We start from the raw sequence: 17,441 nt of genomic DNA, 5'->3' as shown, positions 1-17,441 counted from the left end.
CAACCCATCAGCTCTGAAGGGGCTGCAGCCTCCTTATAGTCTACCAAGTACAGCGCCATACATTGTATAGTGGTTGTACCCGGTATTACAGCTCAGTCCGAGGGACTGAGTTCCACAAAGGTCATGTGATTGATGGATGTGACAACAGAGCATCGCGGCCTTTTCAGACAGCTGATCGGCAGGGGTGTCAAAAGTCAGATCCCCACCAATCAGATACTGATCACCTATCTTCAAGACAGGTCATCAATCCTTAACTCATAGAAAACCTCTTAAAACTAGGCAGAAAAGTTGGGCGACAATCTTAGCGATATGCCCCCATTATCTGTGATGAGACAACTCCTTTAACCACTTAAGGACCACAGGTTTATACCCCCCTAAAGACCAGGCCCTTTTTTACAAATCGGCACTACACTACTTTCACCGTTTATTGCTCGGTCATGCAACTTACCACCCAAATGAATTTTACCTCCTTTTCTTCTCACTAATAGAGCTTTCATTTGGTGGTATTTCATTGCTGCTGACATTTTTACTTTTTTTGTTATTAATCGAAATTTAACGATTTTTTTGCAAAAAAATGACATTTTTTCACTTTCAGTTGTAAAATTTTGCAAAAAAAACGAGATCCATATAGAAATTTTGCTCTAAATTTATAGTTCTACATGTCTTTGATAAAAAAAAAATGTTTGGGTAAAAAAAAAATGGTTTGGGTAAAAGTTATAGCGTTTACAAACTATGGTACAAAAATGTGAATTTCCGCTTTTTGAAGCAGCTCTGACTTTCTGAGCACCTGTCATGTTTCCTGAGGTTCTACAATGCCCAGACAGTACAAACACCCCACAAATGACCCCATTTCGGAAAGTACACACCCTAAGGTATTCGCTGATGGGCATAGTGAGTTCATAGAACTTTTTATTTTTTGTCACAAGTTAGCGGAAAATGATGATTTTTTTTTATTTTATTTTTTTTCCTACAAAGTCTCATATTCCACTAACTTGTGACAAAAAATAAAAACTTCTATGAACTCACTATGCCCATCACAAAATACCTTGGGGTCTCTTCTTTCCAAAATGGGGTCACTTGTGGGGTAGTTATACTGCCCTGGCATTCTAGGGGCCCAAATGTGTGGTAAGGAGTTTGAAATCAAATTCTGTAAAAAATGACCAGTGAAATCCGAAAGGTGCTTTTGGAATGTGGGCCCCTTTGCCCACCTAGGCTGCAAAAAAGTGTCACACATCTGGTATCTACGTACTCAGGAGAAGTTGAGGAATGTGTTTTGGGGTGTCATTTTACATATACCCATGCTGGGTGAGATAAATATCTTGGTCAAATGCCAACTTTGTATAAAAAAATGGGAAAAGTTGTCTTTTGCCAAGATATTTCTCTCACCCAGCATGGGTATATGTAAAATGACACCCCAAAACACATTCCCCACCTTCTCCTGAGTACGGCAATACCAGATGTGTGACACTTTTTTGCAGCCTAGGTGGGCAAAGGGGCCCATATTCCAAAGAGCACCTTTCGGATTTCACAGGTCATTTTTTACAGAATTTGATTTCAAACTCCTTACCACACATTTGGGCCCCTAGAATGCCAGGGCAGTATAACTACCCCACAAGTGACCCCATTTTGGAAAGAAGAGACCCCAAGGTATTCGCTGATGGGCATAGTGAGTTCATGGAAGTTTTTATTTTTTGTCACAAGTTAGTGGAATATGAGACTTTGTATGAAAAAAAAAAAAAAAAAAAAAAAATCAGCATTTTCCACTAACTTGTGACAAAAAATAAAAAATTCTAGGAACTTGCCATGCCCCTCACGGAATACCTTGGGGTGTCTTCTTTCCAAAATGGGGTCACTTGTGGGGTAGTTATACTGCCCTGGCATTTTCCAGGGGCCCTAATGTGTGGTAAGTAGGTAAATGACCTGTGAAATCCTAAAGGTGCTCTTTGGAATATGGGCCCCTTTGCCCACCTAGGCTGCAAAAAAGTGTCACACATGTGGTATCGCCGTATTCAGGAGAAGTTGGGGAATGTGTTTTGGGGTGTCATTTTACATATACCCTTGCTGGGTGAGAGAAATATCTTGGCAAAAGACAACTTTTACCATTTTTTTATACAAAGTTGGCATTTGACCAAGATATTTCTCTCACCCAGCATGGGTATATGTAAAATGACACCCCAAAACACATTCCCCAACTTCTCCTGAGTACGGCGATACCAGATGTGTGACACTTTATTGCAGCCTAGATGCGCAAAGGTGCCCAAATTCCTTTTAGGAGGGCATTTTTAGACATTTGGATTCCGGACTTCTTCTCACGCTTTAGGGCCCCTAGAATGCCAGGGCAGTATAAATACCCCACATGTGACCCCATTTTGGAAAGAAGACACCCCAAGGTATTCAATGAGGGGCATGGCGAGTTCATAGAAATTTTTTTTTTTTTGGCACAAGTTAGCGGAAATTGATATTTTTAATTTTTTTTCTCACAAAGTCTCCCGTTCCGCTAACTTGGGACAAAAATTTCAATCTTTCATGGACTCAATATGCCCCTCACGGAATACCTGGGGGTGTCTTCTTTCCGAAATGGGGTCACATGTGGGGTATTTATACTGCCCTGGCATTCTAGGGGCCCTAAAGCGTGAGAAGAAGTCTGGAATATAAATGTCTAAAAAATTTTACGCATTTGGTTTCCGTGAGGGGTATGGTGAGTTCATGTGAGATTTTATTTTTTGACACAAGTTAGTGGAATATGAGACTTTGTAAGAAAAAAAAAATAATAATTCCGCTAACTTGGGCCAAAAAAATGTCTGAATGGAGCCTGACAGAGGGGTGATCAATGACAGGGGGGTTGATCAATGACAGGGGGGTTGATCAATGACAGGGGGGTTGATCAATGACAGGGGGGGTGATCAATGACAGGGGGGTGATCAGGGAGTCTATATGGGGTGATCACCACAGTCATTGATCATGCCCCTGTAAGGCTTCATTCAGACGTCCGGATGCGTTTTGCGGATCCGATCCATCTATCAGTGGATCCGTAAAAATCATGCGGACGTCTGAATGGAGCTTTACAGGGGGGTAATCAATGACAGGGGGGTGATCAGGGAGTCTATATGGGGTGATCACCACAGTCATTGATCACGCCCCTGTAAGGCTTCATTCAGACGTCCGGATGCGTTTTGCGGATCCGATCCATCTATCAGTGCATCCGTAAAAATCATGCGGACATCTGAATGGAGCTTTACAGGGGGGTAATCAATGACAGGGGGGTGATCACCACAGTCATTGATCATGCCCCTGTAAGGCTTCATTCAGACGTCCGGATGCGTTTTGCGGATCCGATCCATCTATCAGTGCATCCGTAAAAATCATGCGGACATCTGAATGGAGCTTTACAGGGGGGTAATCAATGACAGGGGGGTGATCACCACAGTCATTGATCATGCCCCTGTAAGGCTTCATTCAGACGTCCGTATGCGTTTTGCGGATCCGATCCATCTATCAGTGCATCCGTAAAAATCATGCGGACATCTGAATGGAGCTTTACAGGGGGGTGATCAATGACAGGGGTGTAATCAATGACAGGGGGGTGATCAGGGAGTCTATATGGGGTGATCACCACAATCATTGATCATGCCCCTGTAAGGCTTCATTCAGACGTCCGGATGCATTTTGCGGATCCGATCCATCTATCAGTGCATCCGTAAAAATCATGCGGACATCTGAATGGAGCTTTACAGGGGGGTGATCAGGGAGTCTATATGGGGTGATCACCACAGTCATTGATCATGCCCCTGTAAGGCTTCATTCAGACGTCCGGATGCGTTTTGCGGATCCGATCCATCTATCAGTGGATCCGTAAAAATCATGCGGACGTCTGAATGGAGCTTTACAGGGGGGTGATCAATGACAGGGGGGTAATCAATGACAGGGGGGTGATCAGGGAGTCTATATGGGGTGATCACCACAGTCATTGATCACGCCCCTGTAAGGCTTCATTCAGACGTCCGGATGCGTTTTGCGGATCCGATCCATCTATCAGTGGATCCGTAAAAATCATGCGGACGTCTGAATGGAGCTTTACAGGGGGGTGATCAATGACAGGGGGGTGATCAATGACAGGGGGGTGATCAGGGAGTCTATATGGGGTGATCAGGGGTGATCAGGGGCTAATAAGGGGTTAATAAGTGACGGGGGGGGGTGTAGTGTAGTGTAGTGGTGCTTGGTGCTACTTTACTGAGCTACCTGTGTCCTCTGGTGGTCGATCCAAACAAAGGGGACCACCAGAGGACCAGGTAGTAGGTATATTAGACGCTGTTATCAAAACAGCGTCTAATATACCTGTTAGGGGTTAAAAAAAACACATCTCCAGCCTGCCAGCGAACGATCGCCGCTGGCAGGCTGGAGATCAACTCTCTTACCTTCCGTTCCTGTGAGCGCGCGCGCCTGTGTGCGCGCGTTCACAGGAAATCTCGGCTCACGCGAGATGACGCCTATTGGCGTTAGCGTAGCCTGGGGGAGCCGCCGCAATGACGCCTTTCGGCGTTACAGTTGCGGGAAGTGGTTAAGGACAGTTTTATTGGTTGTCACCCAGCTTTCCCTGAATCTGACTCATCATGAAACTAAGTGACGTCAGGCGACAATTAAAGGACTTAAAGGCATATTCCAATCTTTTAAACACGATTGCTGCATGATCGGCGGGGGTCCGACCTCTGGCCGCGCTGTGATTCCCAGCAAAATGTGTGGCCGGGGCACAGTGGCATGGGAGACCCTTCACTCCCGGGATCACAGGGGTTCCTACTACTCTCCCCCTTAAAAGGGGTGTTCCTATCAAACTGGTGTAAATTAGAACTGGCTTTAGTTGCCCATAGAAACCAATCAGATTCCACCTTGTATTTTCGACAGCTCCTTTGGAAAATGAAAGGTGGAATCTGATTGGCTGCTATGGGCGACTAAGCCAGTTCTACTTTACACCAGTTTGATAAATGACCCCATAAGTCTTTTGGTTGTCTTCTTGTGTTAAATTATATTTCTTGGTTAATAGGATTGTAGGGAGACAACCGATATGACTACCCTTCACCCATTACATTTATAGGAGGTTTACTTCCGGTCTCTACGTGCATTTAGTGGAGAGACAAGAAGCCAAATGAATGTTCATCCCACAGATGAGGGAAGGAAGAAGCATCCATCACTTATACACCAGAGCAGCCTTAATGAGCCCTCGGGGAATGGCGGCAGCAGAGCTCAGCTCCTGGATGTTAATAATGCATGCCTGCGGACCACTGGGGCCCGACCCCTGCGATATCAACACCATAACACACTAAATTATGCATGCAACATGGCGGTGTAAATTAAAAGTAAACATTTCCTATACGAGCGCTGATTTGCAGCCGTCACTGAAACAGTCCAAGGAAGGATCTGAGAGAAGAGCGGGACCCGTGGTCAGAACCAGAGGCAACAGGGTTAAAGAGGGCAACTTCTGACTTTCACATCATTGGAGGGCATATAGACGCGTGTGGAAATGACACACGTCCCACCGCGTCCATCCTCAGCTAATCGCCCAGTAATCCTCCCTCCGTGTCTCCTATTGACAGATGATGTTAATCTGATTGACATCTGCCGCTAAATAAGAAACCGCTGGAGAAATAAGTTACATGTAACTGTTTTGGCGTAAAATATCACATCAGGTTGTAGACAAATTTATGAAGGACAAGCCCCAAAAAACATAATAATCCACTGAACCTCACTCAATGCATCGTACAGCTGGGGCTCCTCAGAAGATTGTGTGCATCTTTAGATTGCTGTGAAGGAAGGAAAGGAAGGACAGAAAATTTGGCGCAACTTTAGGACTATGGAGAGAGAGAGAGAGAGAGAGAGAGAGAGAGAGAGAGAGAGAGAGAGAGAGAGAGAGAGAGAGAGAGAGAGAGAGAGAGAGAGAGAGAGAGAGAGAGAGAGAGAGAGAGAGAGAGAGAGAAAAGAGAAAAGAGAAAAGGGAAAGGAAAGAAAAGAAAGAGAAAGGGAAAGGAAAGAAAGAGAAAGGGAAAGGAAAGAAAGAGAAAGGGAAAGGAAAGAAAGAGAAAGGGAAAGGAAAGAAAGAGAAAGGGAAAGGAAAGAAAGAGAAAGGGAAAGGAAAGAAAGAGAAAGGGAAAGGAAAGAAAGAGAAAGGGAAAGGAAAGAAAGAGAAAGGGAAAGGAAAGAAAGAGAAAGGGAAAGGAAAGAAAGAGAAAGGGAAAGGAAAGAAAGAGAAAGGGAAAGGAAAGAAAGAGAAAGGGAAAGGAAAGAAAGAGAAAGGGAAAGAAAGAGAAAGGAAAGAAAGAGAAAGGGAAAGGAAAGAAAGAGAAAGGGAAAGGAAAGAAAGAGAAAGGGAAAGGAAAGAAAGAGAAAGGGAAAGGAAAGAAAGAGAAAGGGAAAGGAAAGAAAGAGAAAGGGAAAGAAAGAGAAAGGAAAGAAAGAGAAAGGGAAAGGAAAGAAAGAGAAAGGGAAAGGAAAGAAAGAGAAAGGGAAAGAGAAAAAGAGAAAGGGAAAGGAAAGAAAGAGAAAGGGAAAGGGAAGAAAGAGAAAGGGAAAGGGAAGAAAGAGAAAGGGAAAGGAAAGAAAGAGAAAGGGAAAGGAAAGAAAGAGAAAGGGAAAGGAAAGAAAGAGAAAGGGAAAGGAAAGAAAGAGAAAGGGAAAGGAAAGAAAGAGAAAGGGAAAGGAAAGAAAGAGAAAGGGAAAGGAAAGAAAGAGAAAGGGAAAGGAAAGAAAGAGAAAGGGAAAGGAAAGAAAGAGAAAGGGAAAGGAAAGAAAGAGAAAGGGAAAGGAAAGAAAGAGAAAGGGAAAGGAAAGAAAGAGAAAGGGAAAGGAAAGAAAGAGAAAGGGAAAGGAAAGAAAGAGAAAGGGAAAGGAAAGAAAGAGAAAGGGAAAGGAAAGAAAGAGAAAGGGAAAGGAAAGAAAGAGAAAGGGAAAGGAAAGAAAGAGAAAGGGAAAGAAAGAGAAAGGAAAGAAAGAGAAAGGGAAAGGAAAGAAAGAGAAAGGGAAAGGAAAGAAAGAGAAAGGGAAAGAGAAAAAGAGAAAGGGAAAGGAAAGAAAGAGAAAGGGAAAGGGAAGAAAGAGAAAGGGAAAGGGAAGAAAGAGAAAGGGAAAGGAAAGAAAGAGAAAGGGAAAGAGAAAAAGAGAAAGGGAAAGGAAAGAAAGAGAAAGGGAAAGAGAAAAAGAGAAAGGGAAAGGAAAGAAAGAGAAAGGGAAAGGGAAGAAAGAGAAAGGGAAAAAGAGAAAGTAAAAGGGAAGAAAGAGAAAAGGAGAAAGGGAAAGGAAAGAAAGAGAAAGGGGAGGGAAAGAAAGAGAAAGGGAAGAAAGGGAAAGGAAAGAAAGAAGGAACGAATTTTAGACTGCTATGGAGAGAGGAAGAGAAGGAAGGAAGCTAGGAAAAAAGGGAGGAAGGAAAAGGAAGAGAAAGAAAATGATAGCAATATGAGATAGATAGATAGTTTGTACAGTGTTTGGTTTCCATCTTATTTACAGGCTTTGATACACTTTGTCAGTTTCCTTCCTTGTGGTTATTTAGCTGCTTTGTCCTCTTGCTGGCACAGACGAGGTTTCCGGATCAGTCTAAAGCCGATGTGACCTGCATGCTCTATGACTCTGTGCACTGATACAGACCGAGGCTTGAATTTCCCAGCGAGAGAGGTCGGTGTTCAGGACCTGGAAACTTAGAATATCTGCAGTAGCCAACAAAAAATAATTATATATATATATATATATATATATATATATATATAGCTCCAGTCCACACCACACATGATCCTCCCGTGGTCTCGGCTCCTCATTCTCCACTACAGACTGTGGAGGTGAAGCACACCAGTATTCCCGCCTGCGGCCTGCATTGGAGGTCCGCACATGTAAAGTAGAGAAAAACCAGGGGACAATTCATAATTACTACATCTAATTCTCCTAAGTCCCATGTGAAGACCTACGTTTCAGCCTTGTGTATTCTGCATTTCCCTTCCTAAGCTACTTGTAACATCAGATTAATACTGGAGGGACCTGCCGAGTACAGGGGCCGCCCCACGAATAGCAGATGCTGTGGGAGACAAGGACTGGCTGTGTTGGATTTCAGCTCGCTTGTTGTGGAGGGAGTTAAGCCGCTACCAGAGGTGCCCGACAGCTGCTCGTCTCCTCTCCACCGAAATATAAAGGGTCGAGAGAATTATACATGCTTAAAAGAGGTCAGGGGCAATGGCCATCATAAATAAACCAAGCCAAGCTTAGGGCATGACTGCACTTATGATGACGTCTCAGCAAAAGCTGCATCGCCTCTGCACAAATCTGCTGCACCTAGAATAGATGGAAAGCCTCTGCAAATTGCCAGTTACTACCTAGAATAGATGGAAGACCACTGCAGGTCGCTAGCTAGTACCTAGAATAGATGGAAGACCACTGCAGGTCACTAGCTAGTACCTGGAATAGAAGGGAGGCCTCTGCAGGTCGCTAGCTAGTACCTGGAATAGAAGGGAGGCCTCTGCAGGTCACTAGCTAGTACCATGGAATAGAAGGGAGGCCTCTGCAGGTCGCTAGCTAGTACCTGGATTAGAAGGGAGGCCTCTGCAGGTCGCTAGCTAGTACCTGGAATAGAAGGGAGGCCTCTGCAGGTCACTAGCTAGTACCTGGAATAGAAGGGAGGCCTCTGCAGGTCGCTAGCTAGTACCTGGAATAGAAGGGAGGCCTCTGCAGGTCGCTAGCTAGTACCTGGAATAGAAGGGAGGCCTCTGCAGGTCGCTAGCTAGTACCTGGAATAGAAGGGAGGCCTCTGCAGGTCGCTAGCTAGTACCTGGAATAGAAGGGAGGCCTCTGCAGGTCGCTAGCTAGTACCTGGAATAGAAGGGAGGCCTCTGCAGGTCGCTAGCTAGTACCTGGAATAGAAGGAAAGCCTCTGCAGGTCACTAGCTAGTACCTGGAATAGAAGGGAGGCCTCTGCAGGTCACTAGCTAGTACCTGGAATAGAAGGGAGGCCTCTGCAGGTCGCTAGCTAGTACCTGGAATAGAAGGAAAGCCTCTGCAGGTCGCTAGCTAGTACCTGGAATAGAAGGAAAGCCTCTGCAGGTCACTAGCTAGTACCTGGAATAGAAGGGAGGCCTCTGCAGGTCACTAGCTAGTACCTGGAATAGAAGGGAGGCCTCTGCAGGTCGCTAGCTAGTACCTGGAATAGAAGGGAGGCCTCTGCAGGTCACTAGCTAGTACCTGGAATAGAAGGAGGGCCTCTGCAGGTCACTAGCTAGTACCTGGAATAGAAGGAAAGCCTCTGCAGGTCGCTAGCTAGTACCTGGAATAGAAGGAAAGCCTCTGCAGGTCACTAGCTAGTACCTGGAATAGAAGGGAGGCCTCTGCAGGTCACTAGCTAGTACCTGGAATAGAAGGGAGGCCTCTGCAGGTCGCTAGCTAGTACCTGGAATAGAAGGGAGGCCTCTGCAGGTCACTAGCTAGTACCTGGAATAGAAGGAGGGCCTCTGCAGGTCGCTAGCTAGTACCTGGATTAGAAGGGAGGCCTCTGCAGGTCGCTAGCTAGTACCTGGAATAGAAGGGAGGCCTCTGCAGGTCGCTAGCTAGTACCTGGAATAGAAGGGAGGCCTCTGCAGGTCGCTAGCTAGTACCTGGAATAGAAGGAAGGCCTCTGCAGGTCACTAGCTAGTACCTGGAATAGAAGGAAGGCCTCTGCAGGTCGCTAGCTAGTACCTGGAATAGAAGGGAGGCCTCTGCAGGTCGCTAGCTAGTACCTGGAATAGAAGGGAGGCCTCTGCAGGTCGCTAGCTAGTACCTGGTATAGCTGCATCTGAATTCATTTCTCCAGGGGGCACCTCTGGTTGAGCCTGTGTTCCCCATGAAGCTGTGCCTCTCATTCCCCTCTAAGGAATTTGGGTTGGGGGTGCATGCTGCCCATGCCTGAAGGAAAACTCCCCCAGATGCTGCAGAAAGAGGCAGAAGATACAGCATTGTGTCAGCCAACAATCATTCTTCTGATCCATCACCATGAAGCCTCTTCTTTGTCTTTTACAGAGATTCGGCAGCAGGAGGAGAACCTAATACAAAGATAATGAATGCTAGAAGTCTGTGACTCCTCGCAGCCTCGTACCCCGGCTGTCCGTTATATGGCGTTATATGATGTGGACATCCGACATCATTTAGATCATTTTAATTACATTTCAGAACTATAGAGACGACTTAACAATCCAGCGCCGTCCCGATGTAATGGATTCATGTGAACAGGACACCATTTCCCGCTATAATGTATTCATAGTTCACTGAATGCGGCTCGGAGATGCTAATGTGCGGATTATAAAGCACGGAAATGGCTTCACGTTGGATTAGGCTGACATTTGCTGATGGATGTCAGACGGACACAGGTCACAATGCATGTATATAGTGCAGAGATCTTGGATACCCATAATATAAAGGGCTACTTCAAGGGTGAAGTCCCAAAACTCCCCCCCCCCCCCCCCCACACCGATTGGCTGTTACCTTGTAGCTCTGGCGCCGACTTCACTTCAATGCTCCTGGCCGTGCCAACCGCATTTCTGGGTACTAATAGCCAAAGGGGTTGAAGACAACATATCCCCTTTCTACAGGACAAGGAACAAGTGTCTGATCGGCAGGACCCAACCACTGGGGTCGCCACCAATCTCAAGAATGTATAAGTAGGGGCCCCAGCAGTCAAACCCTTGCTTATCCTCTGAAAGGGGCATATGTCGTCTTAAAGGGACAACCCATTCAAAAGAGTTTTCCGAGATTTTTATACTGATGGCCTTTCCTCAGGATAGGTCATCGGTATCTGATCGGTGGGGTCCGACACCCGGGACTCCCGCCGATCAGCTGTTCACGAAGGCAGCGGCGTTCCTGTGAGCGATGCAGCCCTCTCTCAGCTCACCAAGCACAGCGCCGTCCATTGTATAGTGGCCGTGCTTGGTATCGCAGCTCGGCCTCATTCACTTCTATGGGGCTGAGCAGCAGCTAGGCCGTGTGACCGAAACAGCTGATCAGCGGGGGTCCTGGGTGTCAGACCCTCCCACAGATCAGATACTGATGACCAGAGAACAGGTCATCAGTAAAAAAAAAAATCTCTCAGAAAACCCCTTTGTCTTCAAAGTATCAGAAGCGGGCTGTGTGGAGGGCTCATGCACACAAACGTATTTTCTTTCAGTTTTTTTTTTGCAGACCGTATATGGAACCATTCATTTCAACGGGTCCGCAAAAAAAACTGAAGGTTCTCTGTGTGCATTCCATATGTCCGAATTTCTGTTCCGCAAATAAATAGAACATGTACTATTATTGTCGGCATTAAGGACAAGGATAGGACTGTTCTATCAGGGGGCAGATGTTCCGTTCTGTAAAATACGGAATGCACGCGGATGTCATCCGTATTTTTTGCGGATCAGTTTTTTTCGGACCGCAAAATACATACGGCCATGTGCATGAGGCCTAAAGCAGTGGAGGGGTAGGGCAGGGATCATCAAGATATTTGCAGTTTATTTTGCTGCTACTGTAAAGGGAGAGGATTTTCTGCATGTCATTCTGCTTCCGAAAATCCACAGCATCAGTGACCACAACTCTGTGTCCCCATCTTGTGAAGTGATGACATCACTAGTCCTTTACCCTATGATCCCAACAATGAAGATGCTGCTGTGTTGATTCGGTGCTGAATTCACATAATAGGTCACACTCTGCCGCTGATAATGGGGGATGGGGGGGGGGGGGGTAACTGTCACGTGGTATTTGCCAGCTGTCTCAACATACAGAAATAATACTGAGTGCACTGACCTTCAGGACCCAGGTGGCCTCCCAACTGCTAGACTCCCCCGGGGCCACAGGAAGAGGGTGAAACAGACTATTTTTAGGGACTGTACCCCCCTACTTTCTCCAGGTAAACAAACCCAAGGGCGCTTATCAGTGTCATGGCGTCCTGTCTGCACCTCAATAAAGTTTATTAATGGGGTTATCTGAGATTTTGACATTGATGGCGTATCGTCAGGATAGGTCATCAGTACCAGGTCTGTGGGGGTCTGACACCCGGAACCCCCGCCAATCAGCTGTTTGAAGAAGCCAGTGATGTCACGCTCTTTAGTCACATGCGGTCCTGGGCTGCAATACCAAGCACAGCCACTACACAACGGACAGCGCCGTGTTTGGACAACCGTACTCCTCAAACAGCTGGTCGGCGGGGTTCCCGGGTGTCGGACCCTCACCGATCCGATCACTTATCCTAAGGGTCAATATCAGAATTTCGGAAAACCCCTTTAAAAATAACAATTACCTCTTAAAACATGAGAGCATCAGGAAGGCCCCATCTCCTGCCGTTCCGAGTATCCAGCACCCATGCAGACCCATTGTCTCCACGACGTTACTCCCTCCTCTTCTAACCTTTACCTGTAGGCTGCCAACAAAAGACGGAGGGGAGTACACAAGGGGCGGAGCCAGACTACACACAGGATTAGTTTGTAGCCTGTAACCATGGAGACACATAGGCCTACTTGTAGGAGCTGTGTAGCAAAAGCAGTAGATTTTTAATCAAGACTATTGGGAGAGTTGCACGATTTTGCACTTTAGGTGCACTGGAGAAATAAAAGGGGGGGGGGGGTTTGCAAAAGTCTACACTCCCGGCAGTGAAATGTGGTGCCAGGGGGTTAGGGTGGGGGATACATAGTATAATAAACTGTAAGGTAGAAGCCTGGTGTGAACGCAGCCCGACGCGGCACCACAACACGAACCATCCAATAGGAAGTCAGTGTCAGCCTCCAGGAACTGCCCAGCCCCCTACATCCACCTCTCTGAGCACTGCTGCTATGACGTCACAAGCCAAGGAGATGACAGCCGGTGATGACGCCATAATGACGTCACCTACAGGCTAACCTATGGGCGTCCACACCTCTCACCTTGATCCTCTCCAGGTAGGAGGCCGGTACGTAGCCCGTGTCCCCGCTGCTGCAGCGACTGGCCAGCCACCAGTGCTGGTTACACCGCTCCAGGATCAGGAAGTTCTCCCCGGCCCCGAACTGAAGCGAATTTGGCTCCGGAGAGCGGAAAGCGTACAAGGCTCGGTACATGGCGGAACCGTCCTCACCGGGCCGGACCCTGACTAACTGACTGACTGACTGAGCGCGTCCCCGCCGCCGAAGCTCCCGTCAGTCATGTGACCCTGCCGCCGCGGCGCGCGCACGACGCACAGCTCGGACACTGGTGACGCGAGCGCGCTTGATGCGTTTTTTTTTTCTTTTTTAAATTAAACAAACTTTATTTAAACATCATCCTGTACCATTTTTTTTGTCCAAAATTTGAGGCTCGGGGATGCTTTATAGAGTAACCAATGCCTTGCAGATTTCTGAGAATGCTATAATGGATGTGATACATAAATCAACTTTTTAAGGGATATGAATTATACATTTCCTATAATTTTGTGTCTACAGCTCATGTGACAACGTGTGCGTCTCCGTGGTAACAGACAGCAAAACAAACCTCTCATGTCCTCTGGATGCCCCACTTTGTGCTAATGTACATTTGGTAGGTTAACAAGAAGTAAAGGACAGAAGGGAGGATCAGACTACACTGGGTTTGTTTGCTGTCTGTTACCATGGAGACGCATAGTTCTCTATAGGAGCTGTAGACACAGCGCCGTCCATTGGATGGTGGTTGTGCTCGGTATTGCTGCTCAGCCTCATTCACTTGAACGGGACTGAGCTACGCCTAGGCCATGTGACCGATGATCGCGACGTCATTGGCTTAGGTGCTGCGGCCTGCTCAAACAGCCAGGAGTCAGACCCCTTGCCGATCTGATATTGATGACCTACCCTGAGGATAGGCCGTCAATATGAAAATGTTGGACAACCCCTTTAAGAGGAACATTTACTGTCGCTGTAATGTAAATCCTTCCGCAGGAACTGCCTCCGATCCGTCATATGCATTTACAGTGTGTGGAGTGGTAAATAAATAAAAGAAAAAGAAAACAAATAAATAAATACAAAAATAAATAAACACTTCTTGCAATAAGGCCTCTTGCAGACGAATGTTGTTTTTTTTTCCCGTTTACGTTCCATAATTTGCGTTCCGTATACGGAACCATTTATTTCAATGGATCTGCAAAAAAAACGGCAGGTACTCCGTATGCCTTCCGTTTCCGTTTTTTTGTTCCGTTCAAAGACAGAACATTTCCTATTATTGTCCACATAACCGACAAGGATAGTACTGTTCTATCAGGGGCCGGCTGTTCCGTTCCGCGAAAACGGAATGCACACCTCTCTTATTGTTCATCACTCTGCTCCTATGACGAAACCTAAAAACGGAAATAACAAAGGTGTGAACGTGTGCATATATAATGCTGTGCCGAGAATGTGCAACCAGAGAAAAAAATAATGGCGTATTCTACCACACGCTATAATATGGAGGTATGCCAGTGCCCACAGGTCTATAATATGGACCCATTAGGACTGAGCGTGTAACAGTACAGGTTCTGTGCCCGGCATGGTGGCACTCTGAGCCTCTCTGGTAGGCACTCTGCTGCCACATCCTGTAATACGCATCGGATGGAACGTGCAACGACCTCCGTGTGATTCCACTTTCTCTGCACATCATGGATCCGTCATACAGTCATGTGCATGCGATGTGATTATACTACAAAATTCTGCCCCGGGCCTTCCAACAGGCCCTGCCGGAGGATGTATCAAAACCACCACCTACAATTACCATCCATTTTTTCTCAGAATCGTTTTGCTGGCGTACAAATAATGAAAGCAATAATGCAAAATCTACGTGGTTCATGAGTAAATCTGTGGAATCACCTTCCTAACGTCCTGGGAAAATGTTGGAGCTGATCAGCAGTCTATTTTTGCAGCGACAGCGCCACCATCTGGTTATCTTGTGAAGCATAACTGATATTTACATTGATTTATTTATTTTATGCACTAATATAGCGCTACTATATTCCGCAGCGCTTTTACAGACATTAGCATGAAGGCGGTCCCTATCAGTATGTCTGATTTGGAGTTATTGGAGGATATATGTTAAAGGGGTTCTCCGGCCATCATGAAAATGAAAAGAGTTCCGCAAACCCGTGAAAGAAAGATGGTTTCATTAATACCTGTACCCCGCTCCGCCTATGCCGCCGTCCCTACTGCATTACCAGAGGTTGCGGGTTTAGTAGTAAATGCAACTGAACAGAAAAAGACGCGAACAGATCCGGTGGGGACCTGAGCGGACGAGCTTGCAGCCAGTGGGACTGCAGCAGGGACGGCAGAGTGGCGGATGCTTGTGCGTTACCGAATCTTTCTTCCACTGGTCCGCGGAACGCTTGTATTTTTAATAAATCCCTTTAAACACATCTGATGAAAGGGCTTGTTCAACGCTTTACTATTGATGGGCTATCCTCAGAACAGGCAGTCATCATCTGATCGGCGGGGGTCTAAAAACCGCACACCCACGCAAATCGTCTGTCCTGCAGTAACTACACAGCTCGGTCCGGTGTGTAGTGGACGTAGATGGTGACCATTCACTTCAACGGGCGCAGCGCTGCACAATGGAGTTCCAAGTTGTCAATCGGATAGTGATGGCCTATCCTCTGGCCAGGAAGGGGGTTAGCCAAAACCTCCATCCCAAAAGGTGGCCCGTCCCTTTAAAATTAAAGGGGTTGTCCAACCCTGAGGATAGGCCATTACTATGGAATCGATAATTTGATGCCGGAACCACACAGCTCCGTCCGTTGTATGAAGCTGTGAAAGGGGTTGTCCAGGTTCAGATCTGAACCCGGACATACCCTTATTTTCACCCAGGCAGCCCCCCTGAGGCTAGCATCGGAGCATCTTATGCTCCGATGCGCTCCCTTGCCCTGCGCTAAATCGCGCAGGGCAAGGTCTCTTTTGTTTTCAATAACACACTTTGTTCGGTGACGTCACCAGCTCTGATGGGCGGGCTTTAGCGCTGCCCTAGCCGTTTTACTGGCTAGGGCAGCACTAAATCCTGCCCATCAGTGCCGGTGACGTCACCGGGCTTCCTGGCAGCCCCATGAACTGCTCCGATGCTGCCGGGGTGAAAATGGAGGTATGTCCGGGTTCAGCTCTGAACCCGGACAACCCCTTTAACTGCGGCGCTGCCCCCATTGAAGTGAATGGTTACCAGCCACACCCGCTTTGACGCCGCTGCAGCGCTAACCTGACCACCTTGTGTCACGTGACCAATATAAGTGAGCAAAATAAATAAATAATGTCACATTTACCAAAACCCCTCCCCCAAGTGATGGCCAACCCCTTTAAAAGTAGTATTTAGAGTATACTAATTGATACTACCACCTTTGTGTCAACCATTTTAACATGATCATTTATATCTTACTGGAATCACTTTATTGTAAATACAACATATGAAAAGTCCCTTAAAAAAAAAAAATCTACTTTAATAAATAGAAAAAAATAAAACCACGCGTCCCTGGGTGGGCTCGAACCACCAACCTTTCGGTTAACAGCCGAACGCGCTAACCGATTGCGCCACAGAGACCGCTGAGTGCACACCCTGAGAGTTTGTCTTTTGATCTTCAAACCTACGAATCTTGCAACAAGTTATTTTGTTTCCATGGAGACAAGTCCAACAAAGAGCATCGCTTGTTACATTGTGATATTTACTGATACAACTGCCTTGATCTTGTTTTCTCCTGACAGGATGATAGGATTTACAGAGATTGTATCATTTGTATCATTCATCCCAATACATAGGGAAATCTCACATAATGGAGGTGTATTATACAAAGGGTTAAAATACAATCCAGGATCAGAGCACATGCTCCTCCTTCCTATGCACAAGAGAGTGAGATGCAGAACTCCGACATCAGCTGCCGAAATAGCTCAGTTGGGAGAGCGTTAGACTGAAGATCTAAAGGTCCCTGGTTCGATCCCGGGTTTCGGCAGAAGGGTGGATGATTATTTTTTTTTTTGTGTGTGCGGCATTATTATATTTAGGGGTACAGTGTGTGGTATTATTATATTCCGGGTACAGTATGTGGTATTATTATATTCCGGGTACAGTATGTGGCATTATTATATTCAGGGTACAGTGTGTGGCATTATTATATTCAGGGGTACAGTGTGCGGCATTATTATATTCAGGGGTACAGTGTGTGGCATTATCATTTTCAGGGGTACAGTGTGCGGCATTATCATATTCAGGGTACAGTGTGTGGCATTATTATATTCAGGGTACAGTATGTGGCAATACTATATTTAGGGGTACAGTGTGTGGCATTATTATATTCAGGGTACAGTGTGCGGCATTGTTATATTCAGGGTACAGTGTGGCATTATCATTTTCAGGGGTACAGTATGTGGCATTATTATATTCAGGGTACAGTGTGTGGCATTATTATATTCAGGGTACAGTGTGTGGCATTATTATATTCAGCGTACAGTGTGTGGCATTATTATATTCAGGGGTACAGTATGTGGCAT

General features: G+C 46.3%; 1 protein-coding gene and 2 non-coding genes across 3 annotated transcripts in view; 1 reads left to right on the top strand and 2 right to left on the bottom strand.

Moving 5' to 3' along the window:
* Positions 1 to 13,178, bottom strand: part of NCKIPSD (NCK interacting protein with SH3 domain) — a 61,042-nt gene extending 47,864 nt beyond the window's left edge. Inside the window, exon 1 of the mRNA XM_040408665.1 lies at positions 12,894 to 13,178. Within this exon, the coding sequence (XP_040264599.1) occupies positions 12,894 to 13,064 (171 nt within the window). The 5' untranslated portion in view covers positions 13,065 to 13,178. The remainder of the gene's footprint in view (positions 1 to 12,893) is intronic.
* Positions 13,179 to 16,423: 3,245 nt separating this feature from the next.
* On the bottom strand, positions 16,424 to 16,497 carry TRNAN-GUU. Its single transcript has one exon. It is a non-coding gene; the product is annotated as a tRNA-Asn (tRNA).
* Positions 16,498 to 16,830: 333 nt separating this feature from the next.
* On the top strand, positions 16,831 to 16,903 carry TRNAF-GAA. The gene has a single exon. It is a non-coding gene; the product is annotated as a tRNA-Phe (tRNA).
* Positions 16,904 to 17,441: the final 538 nt, after the last annotated feature.

This window comes from Bufo bufo, chromosome 9 (assembly GCF_905171765.1).
Source record: "Bufo bufo chromosome 9, aBufBuf1.1, whole genome shotgun sequence".
NCBI classification, from domain to species: Eukaryota; Metazoa; Chordata; class Amphibia; order Anura; family Bufonidae; genus Bufo; species Bufo bufo.
The sequence above is the reverse complement of the archived record's forward strand: the minus strand, read 5'-3'. Positions and strand labels throughout refer to the sequence as shown.